We start from the raw sequence: 25293 nt of genomic DNA on the forward strand, positions 1-25293 counted from the left end.
AATCCCCTCGTCTAAATCATTAATGTACAATGTAAACAGCTGGGGCCCCAGCACAGAACCCTGCGGTACCCCACTAGTCACTGCCTGCCATTCCGAAAAGTACCCATTTACTCCTACTCTTTGCTTCCTGTCTGACAACCAGTTCTCAATCCACGTCAGCACACTACCCCCAATCCCATGTGCTTTAACTTTGCACATTAATCTCCTGTGTGGGACCTTGTCGAAAGCCTTCTGAAAGTCCAAATATACCACATCAACTGGTACTCCTTTGTCCACTTTATTGGAAACATCCTCAAAAAATTCCAGAAGATTTGTCAAGCATGATCTCCCTTTCACAAATCCATGCTGACTTGGACCTATCATGTCACCATTTTCCAAATGCGCTGCTATGACATCCTTAATAATTGATTCCATCATTTTACCCACTACTGAGGTCAGGCTGACCGGTCTATAATTCCCTGCTTTCTCTCTCCCTCCTTTTTTAAAAAGTGGGGTTACATTGGCTACCCTCCACTCGATAGGAACTGATCCAGAGTCAATGGAATGTTGGAAAATGACTGTCAATGCATCCGCTATTTCCAAGGCCACCTCCTTAAGTACTCTGGGATGCAGTCCATCAGGCCCTGGGGATTTATCGGCCTTCAATCCCATCAATTTCCCCAACACAATTTCCCGACTAATAAAGATTTCCCTCAGTTCCTCCTCCTTAATAGACCCTCTGACCACTTTTATATCCGGAAGGTTGTTTGTGTCCTCCTTAGTGAATACTGAACCAAAGTACTTGTTCAATTGGTCTGCCATTTCTTTGTTCCCCGTTATGACTTCCCCTGATTCTGACTGCAGGGGACCTACGTTTGTCTTTACTAACCTTTTTCTCTTTACATACCTATAGAAACTTTTGCAATCCGCCTTAATGTTCCCTGCAAGCTTCTTCTCGTACTCCATTTTCCCTGCCCTAATCAAACCCTTTGTCCTCCTCTGCTGAGTTCTAAATTTCTCCCAGTCCCCAGGTTCGCTGCTATTTCTGGCCAATTTGTGTGCCATTTCCTTGGCTTTAATACTATCCCTGATTTCCCTCGATAGCCACGGTTGAGCCACCTTCCCTTTTTTATTTTTACGCCAGACAGGAATGTACAATTGTTGTAATTCATCCATGCGGTCTCTAAATGTCTGCCATTGCCCATCCACAGTCAACCCCTTAAGTATCATTAGCCAATCTATCTTAGCCAATTCATGCCTCATACCTTCAAAGTTACCCTTCTTTAAGTTCTGGACCATGGTCTCTGAATTAACTGTTTCATTCTCCATCCTAATGCAGAATTCCACCATATTATGGTCACTCTTCCCCAAGGGGCCTCGCACAATGAGATTGCTAATTAATCCTCTCTCATTACACAACACCCAGTCTAAGATGGCCTCCCCCCTAGTTGGTTCCTCGACATATTGGTCTAGAAAACTATCCCTTATGCACTCCAGGAAATCCTCCTCCACCGTATTGCTTCCAGTTTGGCTAGCCCAATCTATGTGCATATTAAAGTCACCCATTATAACTGCTGCACCTTTATTGCATGCACTCCTAATTTCCTGTTTGATGCCCTCCCCAACATCACTACTACTGTTTGGAGGTCTGTACACAACTCCCACTAACGATTTTTGCCCTTTGGTGTTCTGCAGCTCTACCCATATAGATTCCACATCATCCAAGCTAATGTCTTTCCTAACTATTGCATTAATCTCCTCTTTAACCAGCAATGCTACCCCACCACCTTTTCCTTTTATTCAATCCTTCCTGAATGTTGAATACCCCTGGATGTTGAGTTCCCAGCCCTGATCATCCTGGAGCCACGTCTCCGTAATCCCAATCACATCATATTTGTTAACATCTATTTGCACAGTTAATTCATCCACCTTATTGCGGATACTCCTTGCATTAAGACACAAAGCCTTCAGGCTTGCTTTTTTAACACCCTTTGTCCTTTTAGAATTTTGCTGTACAGTGGCCCTTTTTGTTCTTTGCCTTGGGTTTCTCTGCCCTCCACTTTTCCTCATCTCCTTTCTGTCTTTTGCTTTTGCCTCATTTTTGTCTCCCTCTGTCTCCCTGTATAGGTTCCCATCCCCCTACAATATTAGTTTAACTCCTCCCCAACAGCACTAGTAAACACTCCCCCTAGGACATTGGTTCCGGACCTGCCCAGGTGCAGACCGTCCGGTTTGTACTGGTCCCACCTCCCCAGAACCGGTTCCAATGCCCCAAGAATTTGAATCCCTCCCTGCTCAAGCCATGTATTCATCTGCGCTATCCTGCTTTGAATCCAAGTAACCCTGGGAACTTTCCCTGTTAGCTATGCAGGCTTCACATTTTCTATGGTATGGGAAACAAAGAATGCAGAAACACTTGCTAATTTTGTGAATGATGCACTTTGCAAATCTACGTATGCTTTTCTAGAATGTTCAAAAGGAATGTGAGAAATACACTGCTTATGTACAGCGCATAACCAATGCAAAGTCCTTACAACTCTTGCTTTAGTGGGCATTGCCAAGGGAAATTTTTTTGGGGGTACATGCACAATTTAAGTGTTCTCTGCTCAATCTCTCCGCACGGCAGCTTGGCGGAGACCCAGTAATGGGGGGGGGGGGGGGGGGTGAGGGGAATAGTCAGAGAGGAGGAGGAATGGAACTCGCCATGCTCCATGATGGGTCATCACTTCATGGAGATAGGAAGTATTTTGGAACCCCCATCATAGGCAGTAAACAAAATGACTGGAGACCAGCTCTGCTGCACTGACCTAGTGAGTTCAGGGCCCAGGGGAGACGGATGGACGCACACACAAGCCTCCATCCTCCTGCCTTGAACCACAATGGATACAATGCAAAGATCAAGGATGTTGGAAGTAACCGGCTCATCAATGCAATCAAATGTGTGATGAACTGCAAACTGCTAGGGAAAGTCATGGAGATGGTGGTGGTGGGAGGGAGTGAACTAGAAGGTGAAAGCGAGAAAAATGAGCAAGAGGAACAAGCAAAAATAATCATTTCTTGAACTAATCAATTGATTCTGGTTGTGCCCCACAGATATAATGGTATATTATGTAAAAGGAACAAAAATGAAGCCATCGGTCTGTAAAATACACAAAACCTCTTTTTCCTTCAAAATACAACTGCAGACAATAAGCTGTCAGTACAGAAGGCTAGTTGACGATTTTGGAAATTTAATTTGCTTCTTTTCTAAGGCTGGGAATAGAATGGAGGGGGGTGCGACAGGGGGACATGGATCCCAGGTCCCAGTCTCAACTGTGCGGAGCGGAGAACAGAGTTTTGTGACACGAATGTGGTACAAGTTGGCTTCAACCAGAATCCATTCATTTAGATTAATACCACTGCTGTTTATTGGTAGAATAAAGTGATTAAACCTTTCCACAAGCTCCGGAGACCTCAAATTTCTTAAACTGTACAATCAGACAGCAATACATCAGATGCCAAAACTGTGTGTATGAAGTGAAACTAACCATCGATGGAGATATTAAATAGGAATTTGTAAAATGACATTAGATTTTTTTTTAAACGTGCAATAAAGATTTTAAACCAGGCCTGCACTACTTCCATGTCTTTAATGATCTAGAATGAATTGAAACTCTCCTTTTGTGCAAATCCATGTTCACAACAAAAACAACTTGTATTTATATAACACCTTTAACGTAGTGAAATGTCCCAAGGCGCTTCACAGAAGTATTAGGCGATAAAAATTTGACACCGAGCTGTATAAATAGAAATTAGCGCAGATGACCAAAAGCTTAGTCAAAGAGGTAGGTTTTAAGGAGCGTCTTGAAGGAGGAGAGCGGGGTAGAGAGGCGGAGAGGTTTAGACAGGGAGTTCCAGAGCTTGGGGCCTAGGCAACAAAAGGCACGGCCACCAATGTTTGAGCAATTACAATCAGGGATGCTCAGGAGGGCTGAATTAGAGCGCAGACATCTCGGGGTTGTGGGGCTGGAGGAAATTACAGATGAGGGGGGGGCAAGGCTGGAGGGACTTGAAAATAAGGTTGAGAACTTGGAAATCGAGGCATTGCTTAACCGGAAGCCAATGTAGGTCAGCGAGCACAGGGGTGTGGGTGAGCAGGACTTGGAGCGAGTAAGGACACAGGCAGCCGAGTTTTGGATCACCTCTAGTTTACGTAGGGTAGAATGTGGGAGGCCAGCCAGGAGTGTGTTGGAATAGTCAAGTCTACAGGTAACAAAGGCATGGATGAGGGCTTCAGCAGTGGATGAGCTGAGACTAGGGTGGAGCCGAGCGATGTTACAGAGGTGGAAATAGGCAGTCTTAAGGAGGTAGATTATAAGCCAATGTCAAATTATAGAATAGAAGGATTCCAATCTGCTCACCATGACTATGCCGAAGCTAGATCAAACTGTGCTATCTACTCTAGCCCCATTTCCCTAGCCATTCCCCATATCCTCTGATTCTTTTTCTTACTTAATTCCCTCTTAAATTGTTGCCTCAATAGATACACACACATACACCCATATATATATATTTTTTTTTTATAAATCGAATTTTCCCCATTGTCCCAGTGACCATCTTAAATTTGGGCCTCTTTGTACTAATTTGACAATCAGTTCACAAAGCTTTCATAATTTGAAAACCTCTACTAGATTCCCCTTTTAACCTTCTTTACTGCAGTATAAAAGCCTCACTATATTGAGCCTTTCAAGTTATCATTCAGAATTATTTACGGTTTTGTACTCATTCTTAATTACTAGCCTATTTGAATCTTGCATGGTTCAGATTTATTAAAAAAATAAAATGATGCATAGCAATTAATGAAGCTATCTAGTTAAGTAATGGGAGATTTGAAATGGATCCCAAATCCATTCTGAAAATGGGACTCTGCAAAGGACAGATCCTGCACTCACTGTGAATGCAACGCTCATTAATTTGCAAACTTGAGATTGACAGCTGGGGGCAGGCTTCCAGGTAAACCATCTGTGGAAGTTTTATCATCTTGAGTTTATCTTTCATGATGGAGGTGCTGATGGATCAGCCAGACAGAAATCTCCACTCCAATGGTTTTTGGGACTAAAGGTATTAAAACCACGACTTCCTGGCTCAACTATAAATACCAATGTCTGCACTTCACTGAAATTGGTATTTCTCAAGAACCTCACTCTGCTAAATTTTGCTGGAATGAAGTGAAAAACCTTCCTTGATTCTCTTACACATGCATCTAGTCAAGACAAAGGCTCTCCCCCCCCTCCCCCCATCGGACCTTTTGCCAGTATTGGGGCTGACACTGACTGACACTAGTGGGGGCAGAAAACAAAAGGGAGCAAGGAGGCTTTATTGCTGCGTAGAGACCCTTGGCATGAATGCAAGAACAGGTAATCAATGAAAAAGAATATACCTTTGTCTGTGCGAAGACGCTTAAATGAGTCGGTTTTCGACAATCCTTGGTCACAGATTACTTTAGAGCCTAGCTTGACGGTCAAATCTATCGATCGGTAGCCTTGAGGGAGTTTACGGTCATACAAGAGTGTTAACAGTTGGGCGAGTGTCACCTCTGCTGGCAGTGGTTGACCTGGGAAACAACATCATGAGGTTACTTTGAGACATCTAATCAATTATCAAATTGATGATGATTTTAACATTCAAAGGAGATAATGCCTCTTTATTTTGTCAACACATTTACAACTCCTAAACCAGAAGATTACACATCTATCAGCTTGTAACAAAGATACAATGTGCTTACTAATCTATCAGCATGGAAATAATATAAACAGTCACCTGAACAGGCAGACACAGTCTCAGTTTAAATCATAGAATCATTGAAATTTACAGCACTGAAGGAGGCCATTTCGGCCCAGCGTGTCCACGTCGGCTGACAGTTATCCAGCCTAATCCCACTTTCCAGCTTTTGGTCTGTAGCCCTGTAGGTTACTGCATATCCAGGTACTTTTTAAATGTGGTGAGGGTTTCTACCTCTACCACCCTCTAGGTGAAAACATTTCCCCTCTAAACCTCCTACCAATCACTTTAAATTTTTGCCCCCTGGTTGATGACCTCTCTGCAAGTCTTATCTGAAGAATGGCAATTCAAACAATGTAGCTCTCTCAGTAATACACGAAACTGTTAGCCTAGATTATGTGCTCAAGTTCTGGTGAGTGGCTCAAACTCAATGTTTTGATGCAGACTCAAACTAAATGGATCTGGTAGTGTAGTGGTTATGTTACTGGATTAGTAATCCAGAGGCCCGGACAATAACAGAAAACAGATTCAAATCCCACCATGCAGTTTGAGACTTTGAATTCCGTTTTTTAAATCTGGGAAATAAGAAGCTGGTATCTGTAAGAATGACCATAAAGCTATTGGTGTCGGGGAAAAAACCAACTGATTCAGTGATGTCCTTTAGGGAAGGAAATCTGCCGTCCTCAAATGGTTTGGCTTCTTTGTGACTCCAGTCCCACACCAATAACTCTTAATTGCCTTCCGAAGCAGCCTGGCTCAGTTGTAGCACAACAAATAACAAGAATAAACCCAATCAGCCCACCTGACTGCAACATCGGCATGGAATCAGGAAATGATGGAGGCACACCCAGCCCAGTTGAGCCTGCAAAGTCCTCCTTACATCTGGGGACTGGTGCCAAAGTTGAGAGTGTTGCCCCATAGATTAGTCAAGCAACAGCCCGACATGGGCATATTCACTGAATCATACCAATCAGCCAAATGTCCCAGAATCCTCCATCACCATCATCCCTAGGTGCGTGTTTGACCAGTATAGAGAGGGGAAAACGTAAGGCCTTACTGGATGGATGGGCCAAATGATCTTCCTCACCTGTAATCAGCTTGTGATAAATGTTGTGATAGTGGAGCTTGTAATTTACAGTAAATTACTATTGAGAGTATTAATCCTCTAGTAGTATTTACTCACCTGGTAAAAGTTTGTGGTACAGATGGAACACTGGGACACTAATTGTTTTGTTAGCAGATTCTGTCGATGAGGAAGCGGTTGCCAACTTATCGGTCATCACTCTCCCTCTTCTAGATGGCGGTCGTGGGGGTGTAGATGATACAGCTCTCTTCGACTGGGATTTCAGCCCTGAAGTATGATACAGTGCAAGCCCCATTACAAACACTTAGTTTTAAAGCCAAATAGCTTGACAAAAAGCAGACATGTGGACAGTTTCTGCACGAGAACAAACCCCACTGTCTAATATTAGCGAAGCTTGGTTCAAATCTACTGAAAACTATCAAAGTTAATGAGGTGACAAATTAATGTTGATGAGCACGCAGAAAAGCAGCTTAACGCTCGCCTAGCTCTCTTCCACGGAAGGATTAAGAATTACGGCAATGCCCAAATTAAGATCTGATCTGTTTAGACATTGCAGCTAATAGAGCCATTCAAGAATACCTCCTCCCCAGCAGAATCACAGAACAAGCTACCAGAGGAGACACAAATTAGTGGCATCTATAGAGATGAGAAATTGAAGTTTAAAGAGAGAGAGACATTATGCCTCCCCAACTTAAAATGAAGGAATACTTTGAACAAAAAAATGTCCCTTAGACTTTCACTCTGCTAAAGCTTAGCAACACAAGTAGCGAGAAACCAGTTGTTAGCCAGCCTTCACGGTGTCACCATGCTGTTACTGGAATACATTCAGTTGAGCAGTTACTTTTGGAAGATTAATTCAGGATCCAGCTTTTTAAAAATCTTACTAACACACTATGTTGCACAGCCCAAAAAAAACCACCCTGGTGGTGAATTTGAGTATGTAAACAAAAAAGTATGGACTGCACTGGCTTGAACACCATGAAAACTTCGTATGTGAAGTACATCCAGGAAGTCTCAACCCAAATCCTAGTGGGCATGACAAAACTATCCATGACAGAAAATAATCAGGTCACCAGAATGCTGGTGTGGAAAATGGAAAACTGGGGGGAGGGGGGCAGGCAGGGAAGAAAAGTCACACTGATGCAGATAGGATCAGAGATTAATGATAAAGTAAATTGTTCCAGCAGAGGACAGGGAACTTAGCTCCACACCTGGCTGTGGTATACTTGATGCCGACACTGGGTGCCTGAAATGGTGAAGTGTTCCATTACCCAGCATCCACATTCCTTGTCTTGATGAGAACAATTTTTTTTTAAATAAACAGGTGGGAGGAGTGCGTAGGAAGCCAAATAATGACCAGGTGATCCGTGTGGTAATGAAGTGACCCACACCTCTCCAGACAACAGTGGGTATCAGCAAGGTGATCAACAGCACCAATGGGCTCCATGTTCTGCACCTGCAACTGAAACTCAAATATCTCTCATGGAACAATCTGAGACCGTACAAGAATCAATCCAGAAAAGATTAGCTGCAGAATAACTGGATTAGTCAACTTGGTTATTATATTCTTTTACTGCTCTCTCCCTCCCCATGACAAAACTGGGATCTACAAATCCCATTATATTTGAGGAACAGCAAAACTGTAAATCAGTAATATAGTGCAGATAATCTGTTTTAACAGCACCAGCCACCACATTTTTCAAATGAATTGTAACATCTCCCACTGCATCCATTTAGACAACCTGAATAACCTTCCATCAGAACAAAAGATTATAGAAATAGTATATATGTAATCTGCCACAATACAAATATTTCACAATGTATCAGCAATTAGCCTCATTATTCTGTATTGTAAAAGCAATTAAAAAGCAACTGAATCTTTTCCTGTACGATTATGTGAAGAGATTGCCATTAGCTGGAGGAGAGTTTGATTACAAAACAATGAAGCAGCATATACAGAACTGGGTGAGCACAGAGGTATCAAACATTAATTACCAGAAGCAACAACAACACTGTAGTTGTCTTGGAAGCCATTATCACTCTTCAACTTGTCTTTCTCCTCTTGGTTCCTTTTCTCCTTTTCTTCCTTTTGCTCACTGATTAATTTAGCAGTGATACTTGGTGTATCTAATGTGCAAAAATACATGGGGCAAAAATACATTCATGTCAAGGGCGAATACTCCAAACATAACTTTAAAATAATCCTCCTTTCTACTCCCACTTCCTGATGAGAATTGGTCACTCCTAATAACCAAACATACATAAGTTACTGAGCCATGCATAAAATGCTGTATTCCGTCACACCACCATCTTACTTTATTAACCATCCTTGACTCTTATTGAGGCTCAAGATTTTATAGTAACATTTTATGCACCAGTTTGACACTCACTTAACACAGTTACTTGCATCATTTGAAGGAAACAGTAAGGTGCAAAGAACAGTTTATTTATTCAAGGTCCCTTAAGAAGGGTAATTTATCAAAGAAACACTGGTTACTAACAAACTGTAAATAATGTTTGCTGAGTTTGTCAGACAGTTAACTCTATAGAGACTGACCTTGATGGCTGAATTAATGTTTCCGGTAATTTTTTCCCATTAAATGTAAATTAGAAATAGATTCTTCTCTGCCACAATTTTAGGAGACTTGAAATAACACTGAAAATGCTAATTTAACACTTCCAAGTTTAAAATGAAAAATGCTCAAGGTCTAGATTGATAACTAAACAGCCACAGTTTTTGTCATATTTGGCAGTATGTGAAATTCAAAGTTCTCAAATAGTATTTTATCGCTCGATCAGGTTCAACTAATATTTTCTATTTTTAGAAAAGCATTTAAACCCAGTTTGCAGTAATATACCAAATGAAAATTAACTTCGTTGCCAATTGCAACTGACCTACTGGAGCTTTACATTCCAGTTGAATTTCACATCTCTATTTCAGAAGATTCAGTTTTCTCTTTAACTTAAGTATGCAACCCATTACAAGTAAATATGTACATTACTGAAAGAATAATCCTCAATTTTGTACACAGTGTATGAAATATATCAGGAGTTAGCACCTCCTGAACAAATCATTCCATTATAATCTTGTCCACTAGTTTAACTCCTGAAAAATGTCGACATTAATGCTAAAGCTCTCCATCAATATTAGGACCCTAAATGCCACAAATGATTATGCATGAATTCATATCATGGTATTTCAAGGTTTTTGCAACACAAATGTACAGAAAATCAATTAAAATTCTGACTGAAAAGGTTTCCAATAAATGTTGCTTTTCAAAAGGGCACATTCAATACTTCAAGCACCGTCAATTGGGTCAGTTTTTGCACGAACACCATTAAATCTGTGCAGAAAAGATGAAAAATTTACTATATTAGGTTTCAATACAATATTTGCAAACCTACCAGATACACGGTCCAAAACCTCTGCTAACGTGGTTGAAATTGGCAAATGAAGGGTGCGATATTTATGTCCAGCTCCATACATGGGATGTTGGATCACATGGCTAGTAGCATTAATTCTGCCTTTATACAGCTAAAAGAAAAAAAAAAATAGTAGATGGGTGAATAACTATGGACACAAGTGGCGCATCTCAAAAAAGTGTTCAGAGGATATGCAGAAATACAAAGTTACAACATGGAAACTAGTCCATGTCAGTACTTACCCTTCATGTGAGCAAACAGTTACAATCACATTTACCCATCCTGTTCCCATTTTCCAACATCTTTCTTCATCCATCTTTCCAATCTAATCTTGAATGCTGACCGTTTCCTCAACTACTAAACCCGAAAGTGAATTCCACAACCTTAAAATTGAGTGTGAAGAGGTTTTCTCCTACCCACTGTTCTAAATCTCTTGCATTTAATCTAGTGTCTATGGCCCCTCATCTTACGGAAACAGTTCGCTTCTTTCTATCCTGTCCCATCTCTTCTATTATAATCGCCCTGTAATCTACATTGTTCTCACAAAAAATTCCCAACTTTATGAACACTTATTTCATATGCAAGTTACAAGGCTGTAAAATGAAGGACTCTCGTTTGTAACTCCAAACCTCAGGATGAACTACAATTACTTTTTGTGCGTTTTTTGTTAACCTTTTGTTTTCAGGTGTGATCCTGCATTTCCAACATGTGTGTTTGTATTGAGGAATAGTGTGCTGACTCTGTACACTGACCAAGAGGTGCTGAATCAAAGTCAGAATATTGAAAATTTAAAAAAATTGTTAGAGAAATACATGCTCAAAAGGAGAAGAACCACTGAAAGCATCAATTTATTTTTCATGAATTCCAAACTTTTCCATTACCTGTCAATTTGCACTCCCACCATAAAACAGGAATATCCCCATTTGTGTTGCACATTTAAACAAAGGACAGTGATAACACTGGAGTTTTAGTATTGAAAAGAAAAAAGTTCCACTGCTGGAGCTCGAACATGCCCAGCACATCGCATTATTGCTACTGCAAGTTGACTTTATTTTCAGATTTTTCTTTTATACCTGGTGGTTTTGTGTTGCCAATACTAGCAAACAGGAGTCACTCAAAGGCTGGACATGAACAGGAGTCAAAAGGCTGGACATGAAAGTGAAACTGATTGACTAGCTACGACATGGTAGGGAATAGCAGCAGCTTATTCACAGTCTTTTAAAGGCCCAAAGCCTAAAAACAACCAAATGAGTTGAGTCATGTCCAAGACATGATCAATCATAACATTTAAATGGGAATTAAACACAAAGATATCAAAAGGGCACAGGGAAAGCATAGGGGTGGAAAATAACAGCAATCCAGAAGGGGGCACTAGCATTACTACAGGCACGATGGGAAATGGCCTCCTTCAGTGCTGACATTTATGATTTTTGCAAAAGAATAAGATTGTATTGCCCTAAATTTATGCACTTACATTTAGAAATTATGAATTACACAATAATCTCAATTGAGCAACAGAAGTAGGAATATAATGCTAAAAATGGAATAATTAGATCATCTGAATTCAGCAACTTTGAAATGAAGGTTTGCAGCTGATAACTGAACTTCATAGAATTTCTCAGCAAATTAAATGTGACTGTGTGCAATTAAAGCAAATAGATGTACCCCATATAAATCTTCTGGCACCTGTATCTTGTACTTAATTTGCTATTAACATTGAATACAAAGTCTAAGGAAGCCATCTAGTGGATGCATCACTACATTGTAAACCAGGAAACAGGTTCCGTTTCATTCACCTTTAATATGGACTGCTGGTTTAAAGTGACCGAATAAGACAAATTCTACTTTTATTACTTAAAATTCTTCAGACATTTAATAATGCTTTGGGAATCATGTTTTGCAATTAAATTAATTTTCCATTATAAACAGTAAGCATTATAAACAGGCCGCATCCATCATATCTTACCTAGCAAAAGAACAGCTTCTCCTGTAATTAAGGGCACTGGTTTACAGCAAGTTACTAAATTAAATTCTGTTTTTATTACTTCGGATCCCAAGATTTTTTTATTGAACTGTTTGTGAAGTCCACATGCACACTTGCACGAGGTAATTAAATACATTCTGTTCACATCGCTTTATTTATATGCTCAGTACAAGTTACACCGGATTTTTAATTGTTCTACTTCTATGTGAATAATTCACACAGAATCTGAAAATATTTAAATATTAAATCATGCAATTTTAAAAGAAACCATGGACACAATACAGCAGTTGGAGAACCAATATTAAAATTAAATGGAGCAGGTCTCACAGCAGCGTATAGATTCTTTTAAACTGCACTTGTGAAAATTAGAACTCAAATTATGAAGCACGAAAGGCTGGATCAATGCAAAGTAAAATAATTAATTCCAAACCAAATTCTCTCCATTTGAATACGCCTACAATCCCCACCCCACTACACAGTCCCATGAAAGCAGTGAATACATACCGTTAATTTAAAAGTTGTGAATGAGACTTAAGGGACAAATGAAGTCTGGGGCTAGAGTACATGTTGCAAACTCAGGTTTGTGAGCCATAAAGACTTGTTTTAAAGTGTGGCGTATGCATTATACTGAAGTGGAGGCAGCCACGTTCAATAGATTAAGATATATATTTGTACTGAACATCTTTCTTGAGCTAATGTCAACATTAGACACTACTCACCAGTATCAAGTTCATGAATTGGGGTACACAGCTGGGATTGCTAGTCATTGCCAGATCAATGTGCTCCTCCCACCCTCTCCCCACTTGCACTAAGGCTGCACTCAGAAAACCTTAACCATGCTGACTATTAATCAGTACTTACAGGGCAAGGAGAATGAAGAAACACGGTCACTTTCTCATCTTCAAGCATTAGCTGCAAGAAAAGCCTCCTGATAAATCCAGAAATATTTCCAGATGTTGGGACATTTGGTCGTTGAGGTGTTGACTGGAATAATTCACAGAGAACCTGAAAATATTTAAATATTAAAATAAAGTTATATGTCTATTGCTATTTATTGCTTAATGGCAATCTGACAATATTTCACACAATATTCAAACTTAACTCAGCAAAATACTAAAACCCAGTTGTTTTACTTTGGTATTGGGGGTAATGTATTGACGTGGTTAGAGAAAACAGAGAATGTTTGTACTAGTCCCACCTCCCCCAGAACCGGTTCCAATGTGCCAAGAATTTGAATCACTCCCTCTTGCACCATTCCTCAAGCCACGTAATATATTACATTCACGTGGCTTGAGGAATGGAATATTTCCAAGTTTGCAGATGACACTAAACTGGGTGGCAGTGTGAGCTGTGAGGAGGATGACTAAGAGGCTGCAGGGTGACTTGGACAGGTTAGGCGAGTGGGCAAATGCATGGCAGAGGCAGTATAATGTAGATAAATGTGAGGTTATCCACTTTGGTTGCAAAAACTGGGAGGCAGATTATCTGAATGGTGACAGATTAGGAAAAGAGGTGGTGCAACAAAACCTGGGTATCATGGTACATCAGTCATTGGAAGTTGGCATGCAGGTACAGCAGGCGGTGAAGGCAGCAAATGGCATGCTGGCCTTCATAGCGAGAGGATTTGAGTCGGGAGGTCTTACTGCAGTTGTACAGGACCTTGGTGAAGCCATACCTTGAATATTGTGTACAGTTTTAGTCTCCTAATCTGAGGAAGGACATTCTTGCTGTTGAGGGAATGCAGCGAAGGTTCACCAGACTGATTCCCGGGACTGACATAAGAAAGAAAGATTGGATCGACTAGGCTTATATTCACTGGACTTTAGAAGAATGAGAGGGGATCTCTTAGAAACATATAAAATTCTGACAGGATTGGACAGGTTAGATACAGGAAGAATGTTCCCGATGTTGGGGAAGTCCAGAACCAGGGGTCACAGTCTAAGGATAAAGGGTAAGCCATTTAGGACCGAGATGAGGAGAAACTTCTTCAGAGAATTGTGAACCTGTGGAATTCTCTACCACAGAAAGTTGTTGAGGCCAGTTCATTAGATATAGCCCTTACAGCTAAAGGGATCAAAGGGGATGGAGGGAAAGCAAGAATAGGGTACTGAAGTTGCATGATCAGCCATGATCATATTGAATGGTGGTGCAGGCTCGAAGGGCCGAAAGGCCTACTCCGGCATCTATTTTCTATGTTTCTATGGTTCAAACTGTGTTTAAATAAGTTATACCAGTGCTCAAAATAATCAAATCAAACAGAAAAAAGATTCAGAAATGTAGTGGTTTTCATGTAATACATGAAACTTTCTAAATCGTTCATGGTGTTGCATAGCAGTTTGTAAAACTAAATGATTAAAGTGCAAAGCAAAATATTGCAGATGCTGGAAATCTGAAATAAACACAAAAAATGCTGGAAATACTCAGGTCAAGCATTACCCGTAGCGAGAGAGAGTCAACGATTCAGGTCGATGACCTATTGTCGGAAATGCAGCTGTTGATGATTCTATTTCCATTTACACTTCTTGACCCATCTTTTATTTCTTTACTTGACCCATAACCACCCTTTTGCCTTGCACCCAGTTCTGATGAAAGGTCACAGACTTGAAACATTAACTTGGTTTCTCTCCTGGTTGTTGCCTGATATCAGCATTTCTGTTTTTATTATAAATGATTAAAGTACTGTTAAGACAGCTAAAATGACCACTGCAGCTCCTTGAACGGCTCAGTGAGTTTACTAAGCGAGTCACTGAAGGTCCCAGTTACAAGCCTTAGTCTGTGTTGAACGAGCCGATCTCAGTTGGGAAGGGGTGGAAGTCCTACAAATGGTCTCAGTAGATGGAGGCAAAATAAGCCAGGATTTCATAACTCACTGCTATTCAATGGTACTTGCTAGAAGTGTGTGTGTTTGGATGTCAGATGAGGACATTTAGCTCTGTTTCAGCACTCAGTTGAGGCTGGAAAATTAATAGCAGTTCACTTAAGTACTGAAAGATTGCTGGCACATGTGGAATCGCAAAGAGTTATGAGGAGGGAGGGCAATGACTGATGGAGAAAAAAAAAGTTTCCTCAGCAGCTGAAGTAAATAAATGCACCATATAGTTTGGTATTTCACTTAACAGGTAGATCTGAAGAATTTTGTTGCCTTGTAATTATTCCCATGCCCTCATGAAGGTGCTGTTCAGCAGCCCCTGCTGGAAAATAGGTGTGGGGGCACCGAATAAATTCGGGATGGGCTTAAACAGAACCACCTCGTGGAATAAGCCACTAACATTTATAAAGGTGGCCTCATGGATAAGGTAGCAGAGATGCCAGAACTCGTCACTAGCACAGGTCAGCAGTTCCCGGACCTGGGAAGGGGAGGGGCGTCGGGAAAATCAGATAACTGAACACACTTTAATGAGTGTAATTGATATATTTTTATAAATAATTTTTCAATAAACTGGGTAAGAACATTAGTCGCAGATGCAAAAAGTTATTTACCAACCCCATTTCAGTCACATCCACATGTTTCAGGTACCCACTGGACAAAGTCATTCAGCCATCAGAAATACTTACATGAAGGTCAATGAATGGTTCAAATGCAGTAGTGACATTACCTGGGCCATTAATTTTTGATTGTTTGGATGGCAAGAAATGCACTGCAAGAAGAATGCAACTGTTGAATTTTCAATTGCTGTTCTTTGTTGAGTGGTCAGTCCTACTCCTGCAGGCGAGGAGGCCGAAGGAAGGTACCTTGATCCAATATGTTGGGACCCATTGTGGTGGCGGTGTCCAGAACTGCTGTTGCTGCTAGAATGGCACAGCAAGAATAAGAGAGCAGTCCACAAGGGGTTTACTTCAGGTCCCCCTAACCAGTCCTTCATGGTGTGGCTGTTGCCTACTTCAGTTAGAAACCGGAGAACAGGAGCCACCAGATCTGCTGTAAGGGGAACCTTACTGACCGCACGCAGCTGTGAATGATGCCTCTTGTTTCTGTCTGTGGCAACCTCTGCAGAAGGCACTGCACCATCCAAACTGGATATATGATTGAAGCAGAAACTGATTAAGCTCTTCACAAGCATAGAAGGTAAACTTGACTCCAGGAGCTGTTTAATAGCTTCTGGAGATTGGGTTGCTGCTGCAAGAGTAACAAGGTGAGATTCATTTAGTGCAATCGGTGCCTGTGCATTTTTGGAGTCATCCGTTAATCCAGAATCCAAGTCCTCTTTCTTGCTGTCATCTGTCATTGAAAGTCTGTGCTGCATTTGTATAGGAGGCAGAGTAATGCCCATCCAACCCATCAGCAACGAAAAGTAGCTTGGATGAATGTGACACATGGAACATAGCAAACTGTCCACAGCTTTCTTCAGAACCATGTTGCAAGGAAGTGACATGGACCAGTTGTACAGCAATCTAAAAAGACAAAATTTACAATTACCTCAACACAAAGACAAAGTCGTTCTGGTGAAATAAATGCGGCTGCAACGCAGAAACTTAAAGATTACGATTTGCAAGCACATGTACTGTATTTTAAAAGCACATTAGTCCACTTAATCATTGTACACAAAAGTGCAAAAGCACAAATAGCTATACATTTAACAGTAGTAGGATAGTGCTCAAGAGGTTGGGTATTGTCAGTACAAATTACTCCTATGTAGTACAATAGAATGCAAAAACCTCCAAGGGGAGATCTCCTAACCCATCCCACCCTCCCCAACCAATGCAAACCCATCATTTCAGGTCTCCCCTCACACCAGTGAGGTGCTCCAATGATGCACGTTAGAGGTGTGTCTGGGAGCAGATAAATAAGGAAACCAAGAAACCTTGTTGCCAATCTAGAGCAAGTCATTTACATGAGACCTCACCCGATAAATCCTCTCATCACTGTTCCAATAATGAAAGTTCCCAACATAAATTTGGGATCAGTAGCAGGAGATTGGTTGGACCTACCATTCCCTACTGATGAGGCACTTCCTGATATTAGCCCCGCTGTTGGGACAGCTGTTGAACAGATGTTTGTCATCGTTATAGGACACAGAATCTGGAAACAATTTGCCAGAAAATGATAGAGGAAGCAAAAAAGTGACACTTCGCTCTCTCTACCATTGCAGACTACAAAATTAAGTTGATGATTCCCAATACACTTGTTTAAAAATTTAATTTGCATCCACTGTATCCATCACCAGATCACTTCCTCTGGTGACAGATCTGCAGGACCTTCAAGGTCTACAATTCCATAATTTCCCAATTTTTAATTATTTTCAAATAATCAATAAATTCATAGAGAAAGGCGGGGGGGGGGGGGGGGGGAAGAGAGAGAGAAAGCAGAGAGAGAGAAAACAGAGAGGTTTGGATTTATATAGCGCCTTTCACGACCACCGGAGTCTCAAAGCGTTTTGTAGCCAATGAAGTACTTTTGGAGTTTTCTAATGCAGGAAATAGAATATTCATGTAAACAGGAATTACGAAAGAAACAAAAAAAGACTTTGTGAATGTTCTACTTACTCAAACAGTTCTCTGTTTAGTAAACCTGGAAGATCATACTCTACAGGCAACTCATAGCTATGCCACAGGACAGCAGCTACACAGTGTAAGTGAGAAGGCGATGGCATAAGGAGGCCATACTCGCGAGTTGTGTTTTCTGTATTTACAGTGGCAATGTGGCCACTTCTCTTTAGTGCAGCTACTCCTGCAGAGTCATAAACCCACTTCAGCAAAGCCTGAATCCTGAAACAGAAAACGTGTGTTTTAGCTCAGTAAACTTGAAAATAAAACGTCAATATATGTTCCTTACTTAACAGCTGAGTCGGGGCTGAGGGTTTGTGCGTCGAGGGAGCAGGGGCTCCAGCCCAGCGGAGCGCCAGGAACACCAGCCGCACCCAGCTCGCACTCTGTACCGGTCGCTTCTGTCCCCAGCCGAAGGGACTCTGCACCGGCCCAGACCAAAGGGTTTCTGCTGGTGTTTTCTCATCGTCTTTGCATCGCGGGGAGCAGCTCCGGCTCGGTGCAGCGCAACATCTTCCAGCCAGCCAGCCAGCTACCCGGCCCGGGAGAAGCGCTCGGTCCATGGCCACCCGGCCCGGGAGGAGCACCGGATTCGGAGGGCGTCTGGCCAGCCGAGGGGACTTCGGGACAACCTGCCAAAGGGACTTGAGGATGTGGGCCCGGCCGAAGGGACTCCAAGGCCGGCATTCAATCTGCCAAAGGAACCCCGAGGCCAGCACTGAACTGGCTGAACGGACCCAGGCATGGCGTAGTCTCATACTCCCAAACAACTTTTAATTAATTTTTTGACTTTTGGCCAACTTTTAAAATTAAACAATTTAGGAGAGTTTTTAAAACTTACATTTTAGACTCTCAACAATTCCGAGGGACTGCCTATGATGATGACGACTTAAAAAGCTTGAAACTAAAGTATACAAGGATTGCCACTATTAAATTTTTACCCACACATTAAATCATCAACACCCTCCTTATTGCTCAGTTGGGAGAAGTATTAACTGATGGATTCGGTTCAAGTTCCAACCTGATGCCAGCCAGGACAACTGGGACACTATTATTGCTATTAAAGCACCTGGACTAGGAAGGGGAAGAAAAACAAAACAAAAAAAACAGACAGGGTGCCCAATCATTACGATCCAATGACCCTTGTGCATGGACCCTGGGAGAGCACAGGATTGATCTTGGTGGCTGCCCAGGATGATTTAGCTAATCTAAGCTAAGCCAGGAGAGCAATTATATCAAGGACCGATTGAGACATTAACTACTTCATTGATGGAAGTGGCACCGGTGCAGCAATAGCCCACATTATCTTTGTGAAGCTCAAAGGAGCACCCGATGCTCCTGCCCCCAGTTAAATAATTTGAAGCTAACCTTTTGGTGTCTTTTCTACTGTGTTGCCGGCAAAATTGGCACGGCATGCATGGCTCCGGCTCGTTGTGCATCAAAATTGCAATCAGGATCATAAAAAGGCCTACCGCCTGAAACAGGCGGGTGCTCCAGCCACCCAGTGGAAGGCCCCTTTGACAATGGATGGGGCTGCAGCACAGAGTAAATGGCGTGGTAAAACATTTCAGGCTGCTGCCGCCCCATTTACACCAGGCATGCTGTCCAGCATTTTATTTTTGAAACACATCTTTTAGTAATTTATGATTTGACTTTATCTTAAAATAACCTCCTTGCGGACTTAATAATGAGCACTGAGCCTGACAAAATGTCATGAAAACAAACATATATTATCCATAATTTAAACTGTCACCATACACCGGATCGGTCACTTATTTTACAATCAGGCACCATAAAATCTCAACTGGAAAAGCTGCTGTGGAGTGTTTACATAGCAGTCAAGTGGCAGTAAAAATACACATCCACTGCATGGCCATTTTTGGCAAGATAAATGATCCTTAACACATTTTGCCTGTTGTAAAAAGGCACGGCTTTGACCATTATAAATTAAAATTTCCCAAAGAATCATTTATAGACAGAAAATCAAAGCAGACCTTACCAATACAACACTGATGCATTACCTGTCTTTAGTACCAGGATCCTGAGTTGTCCCAAGTTGATACAGGATATCAATTGTTGAATCTGAGGAAAGACCATTCAGTCGTCCGAAAAGCAAAGGGCTGTTTAGATCTAGACAAACAAAAGGTTGTCAGCATGATCAGAGTTACCATGGGGTCGGGGGGGGCGAAGAAAGGAGGGGGGGGGGAAAGAAAAGAGTCCATAACTTCAGTCTCTTAAACACAGATAATCATCTGACTAAATACCCTTTTGACATTCAGTGGTAACCATTCTAAATTTCTCATGAAAGTAAATTCAGATCGAGAAACGGCCATTCGACCCATCAAGCCCATTTGTGCATCATTACCAACAGCCACCAAATCCAACCCCACTATTTAAAAAACATTTTTTTTAAACAGTTACTAGATTAACAAGGCAATCACCGGCTAGTTTATGAAAATTACAAAACTGGCGTGATGAAATACTCCCTTCATCCGTGAGCTTTGGCGGTCACCTTCACTCATTGCACATATTACAACTGGATGATTGAAGGGACCCTCAAATAACTCTGCTTCCCACTACATTTCACACAGCACCGATTAAAATCTCTCTTACCTGTTGGGTCGGTGCCTGAGGCAGCACAATTCCTTAGGAGAATATCAATCAGTTTTAGACCGATCCTGGTCGACTGCAGCCCAATCTTTACCAACACGGCTTCAATATTCGGTGAATGCATACCGCAATAGGGGGACATCAGCAGTGCTGCACAGGTCTGCAACAGGTTAGCCGTAGGAGCTGCTGCACTGGCCATCATGGCCTCAAGTTCACTTATGTGCGTCAAGCAATGGTGAAGCAGTCGCATCCAACCAATACTGGAAATAGAAATAAATGGTCATAGAATCATACACCACAGGAGGCCGCCATTTGGCAGTAGCGCCTGCACCAAATTCTACCTTAATTATTTCCAAGCGATGTCAATTTTCTGTGCTCCACCCCAGCAGCCATTTACTCTTTGCATGGATCGAGAACCCTCACACAAGAGGGTAGATAATGAGTGCAAGCTGGCCACATGACTGTGGATGAGCATCACAGTTGAAGCCAAAGCTGTCCCCACCTGATGGCCACATGCATGCACAGGTTTACACACAAAATTGGATCGAGACACAAAGTAGAACTCCAGCCAATATTTCTCTCCTGAAGCTAATTGTAGCATCGCCACTGCTAGCTAACCAAGCTCAACTGCCCAAGCATAGATCAAACATTTAAACCTGGAACTTCCCTAGTTTGCATGTCTCAGCTACCGAATTCCTTAACCAGCCAAGGCTTCAGGGGAACAGCCAAAAGAATTAAACTTGACATTTAACATTTTGATACAACTATGGAGGATGATTATATTCTAAACATGCACAATTTATATATCTTCTATAAGTGCTCTTTTCATGAGTTCAGCAGGTGGGATCCCAGTGAGCGAGTGGGGTCTCGTGCGGTAGCTAAGCAGGACTCGGGATAGGAGAGTCTGCAGTGAGCCTTCAGTTACTCTCTTCAATCCCTGCTTGATGGTTTGCACTGCTCTCTCTGCCTGACCATTGGACGCTGATTTAAACGGGGCAGATGTAACATGTTTGATCCCGTTGCGGGTCATGAATTCTTTGAACTCGGCAATGGTAAAACATGGCCCGTTGTCGCTCACAAGGACATCAGGTAGTCCGTGCATGGCAAACATGGCCCGCAGGCTTTCAGTGGTGGCAGCGGACGTGCTTGCCGACATTATTTCACATTCAATCCATTTGGAGTACGCATCTACAACCACGAGGAACATTTTATCCAAGAACGGGCCTGCATAGTCGACATGGACCCTAGACCACAGTTTGGAGGGCCAAGACCATAAACTTAGTGGCGCCTCCCTGGGTGCATTGCTTAACTGCGAGCGTTACATCTGTGCACGCAGAACTCCAAATCCGCATCGATACCGGCCACCACACGTGAGATCTGGCTATCACTTTCATCATCACGATGCCTGGCTGGGTACTGTGGAGGTCATTGATGAAGGTGTCTCTGCCCTTCTTAGGAACCACTACCCGATTTCCTCAGAAGGCAGTCTGCCTGTATAGACATTTCAGCTTTGCACCGCTGGAACGGCTTTATCTCTTCCTGCATTTCCACTGGGACACTGGACCAGCTCCCGTGAAGCACACAGCTTTTGACGAGAGATAATAAGGGGTCCTGGTTTGTCCAGTTTTTGATCTGCCGGGAAGTGACGGGTGATTGCTCACTCTCAAATGCTACACTAACCATGGCTAGATCAGCGGGCTGCGCCATTTCCACCCCCGTGGTGGACAATGGCAGCCTACTAAAAGCATCAGCAGAGTTTTCTGTGCCTGGCCTGTGGTGGATGGCATAGTTGTATGCGGACAACGTGAGCGCCCATCTCTGGATGCGGGCCGATGCATTTGTATTTATCCCCTTACTCTCGAAAAAGAGGGATATCAGTGGCTTATGGTCAGTTTCCAATTCAAAATTTTAGCCCAGATATTGATGCATTTTCTTTACCCCATAGACAAACACTAATGCTTCTTTTTCAATTATGCTGTAGGCTCTCAGCCTTGGATAGACTCCTGGATGCATAAGCAACTGATTGCAATTTCCCAAAATCATTAGCTTGTTGCAATACACACCCAACGCCATACGATGACACATCACATGCTAGTACCAAACGCTAACATGGATCATACAACACCAGCAATTTGCTTGAGCATAACAATTTTCTAGCTTTTACAAAGGCATTTTCTTGGCTTTTGCCCGGCTTTTGCCCCATACCCATTCGCCTCCTTTACGCAGTAAGGCGTCTAGTGGTTCTAACAGTGTGCTGAGACCGGTAAGAAGTTACCAAAATAGTTCAGGAGTCCTAGAAACGACCGCAGCTCCGTCACATTCTGTGGCCTCGGTGCGTTCTCGATTGCCTCCGTCTTCGAATCGGTGGGCCTGATGTCATTTGTCACGATTCTTCTCCCGAGGAACTCCACTGCAGGTGCCAGGAAAATGCATTGAGTGTTTTAACTTGAGCCCCATGTGGTTGAGTCGACTAAGAACCTCCTCCAGGTTCTGCAGATGCTCACTTTTGTCCTGACCTGTAACCAAGATGTCGTCCTGGAAGACCACCATCCGCGGGACTGACTTCAATAAGCTTTCCATGTTTCTCTGGAATATCGCCGCCGCTGATCGAATTCCAAACAAGCATCTGTTATAAATGAAGAGACCTTTGTGCGTGTTGATGCAGTGATTCCTCCAGCTCCTGCGTCATGTAGGCCGAGGTCAAGTCCAGCTTCGTGAACGTCTTTCCTCCCACCAGCATGCAAAGATGCCTTTGGTAGTGGGTATTGGTCTTGTAGGGAGAAACGATTGATAGTTACTTTGTAGTCACCACAGATTTTGACGGTGCTGTCTCCCTTGAGGACAGGAACGATCGGGTTGGCCCACTCGTTGAATTCAATCGGTGAAATGATGCCCTCTCTTTGCAGCCGGTCTAGCTCGATTTCTACCCTCTCATCATGTACTGCTCTCGCCTTATGAATGGGTCGCGCCCCCGGAATTAGGTGGATCTGCATTCTTGCTCCTTGAAACTTCCCGATGCCTGGTTCGAACAGCGAAGGGAACTTGTTTAAGACCTTGCACACGAAGTATCGTCAGCGGACGAAAGCGCTCGGACGTTGTCCCAGTTTCAGCGTATCTTTCCCAGCCAGCTCCTGCTGAGCAGCGTGGGACCATCGCCCGGTACCACCCAGAGTGGTAGCTTGTGCACTGCTCTATCGTAGGAGACCTTTACAGTGGCACTGCCGATTACAGGGATCAGTTCCTTTGTGTAAGTTCTTAGTTTTGTGCAAATTGGAGTCAAGACCGGCCTTGAGGCCTTGCTGCGCCACAATTTTCCGAAAGTCTTTTTGCTCATAATGGACTGGCTCGCACCAGTGTCCAGCTCCATTGACACCAGGAGTCCATTTAGTTCAACCTTCAGCATTATCGGGGGACACTTTCTGGTAAATGTGTGCACCCCATGTACCTCTGCCTCCTCGGTCTGAGGCTCTGGTTTGTCGTGATCCGCCGTGGATCTGCCCTCCTCTGCAACATGGTGGTTTGCAGGATTAACAGCTCGCCTGCACATGCGTTGGAGGTGTCCCACTTTTCCACAGCCATTACAAATGTACCCTTTGAAGCGGCATGAATGGAAACGATGATCACCCCGCAGCGCCAACAAGGTGTTAATGGCCTTGCATTCATCACCCTTGATGGTGGACTCAGACATCTGCGGACGTGTAGCTGCAGGCATATGGAGCCTGCCTTGTACGTTGCGGTTTGAAAACACCACCACTTTGTTCACAGTACTTGTAGCGGCACTCATTTGCTGAGTATTGTCACTGGTGGCAATGAACACCTGGGCTATCGCTAAGGCCTTACTCAAGGTTGGGGTCTCTACAGGCAAAAGTTTGCGAAGTATCATTTCCTGGCCAATGCCAAGTACGAAAAAGTCTCTGAGCACGTGCTCCAAATGTCCTTCAAATTCGCGATGTCCTGCAAGGCATCTTAGCTCGACGACATAACTCACCACTTCCTGGCCTTCAGACCTTTTGTTGGTATAGAACCGGTACCTCGCCATTCGAACGCTTTCCTTCAGGTTCAAATGCTTCCGAGTCAGTGTGCCCAAATCATCGTACGATCTCGGAGTTTCGCTGGAGCAAGCAGATTTTTCCTGAGGCCATAACTTGGTGCCCCGCAGACGGTGAGGAGAATCACCCTTCGTTTGGCAACGTTCGCTTCTCCTTCCAGCTCGTTAGCCATGAAGTATTGGTCGAGTCGCTCCACAAAGGTTTCCCAATCATCTTCCACCGAGAATTTCTCCAGGATGCCCACTGTTCTCTGCATCGTTGGGTTAGTTATCTGTATCTCGTCGCCAGTTGTTGTGTATGAAGACAGAGTCTGACTGGATACTGTGAGCTCAAAGTAAAGTGTGACCGTAGTCTTTTATTGCAGGTCTCCAGAGTGCCTCCCCAACCTAGAAGACCTCATTAAATACTTGTGCTCCCAAGGGATTATGGGATCCCTTGGGACTCCAGGGGATGAGCCCTCTGGTGGATGTACAGAGTATATACACAAGTTTACATAAGAAACACAGGGCACTTAGAAAATAATGATAAGATTGGGTAGAGTCAACACGGATTTATGAAAGGGAAATCATGTTTGACGAATCTGTTAAGAGTAGTTTGTAGCTAGCAGGGTAGACAAGGGGGAACAAGTGGGTGTGTTGTATTTGGATTTTCAGAAAGCATTCAATATAGTGCTATACAAGAGGTTATTAAACAAAATTATGGCTCAAGAGATTGAGGGTAATATACTGGCATCGATTGAAGATTGGCTAACGGACAGAAAACAGAGAGTAGGAATAAACAGGTTATTTTTGGGGTGGCAGACTATAACTAGTGGGGTACCACAAGGATTAGGGCTTGGGCCTCAGCTAGTCACAATCTATATCAATGATTTGGATGAGGGGACCAAATGTAATATATCCAAGTTTGCTGAGGATATGTAG

The 25293-nt window shown here is 42.8% G+C and overlaps 1 protein-coding gene across 5 annotated transcripts in view; it reads right to left on the bottom strand.

Moving 5' to 3' along the window:
* birc6 (baculoviral IAP repeat containing 6) overlaps nt 1–25293 on the bottom strand; it is a 326307-nt gene that overhangs the window by 141080 nt on the left and 159934 nt on the right. For all 5 annotated transcript variants that reach the window (XM_070889262.1, XM_070889261.1, XM_070889260.1 and 2 more), the window contains 9 exons: nt 20328–20584; nt 19736–19844; nt 17715–17936; nt 15827–16622; nt 13092–13235; nt 10229–10358; nt 8819–8950; nt 6923–7090; nt 5399–5572 (listed from right to left, as the gene is read on the bottom strand). In XM_070889262.1, coding sequence (XP_070745363.1) covers nt 5399–5572; nt 6923–7090; nt 8819–8950; nt 10229–10358; nt 13092–13235; nt 15827–16622; nt 17715–17936; nt 19736–19844; nt 20328–20584 — 2132 coding nt within the window. The remainder of the gene's footprint in view (nt 1–5398; nt 5573–6922; nt 7091–8818; nt 8951–10228; nt 10359–13091; nt 13236–15826; nt 16623–17714; nt 17937–19735; nt 19845–20327; nt 20585–25293) is intronic.

This window comes from Pristiophorus japonicus, chromosome 9, assembly GCF_044704955.1.
Source record: "Pristiophorus japonicus isolate sPriJap1 chromosome 9, sPriJap1.hap1, whole genome shotgun sequence".
Lineage (NCBI taxonomy): Eukaryota > Metazoa > Chordata > Chondrichthyes > Pristiophoridae > Pristiophorus > Pristiophorus japonicus.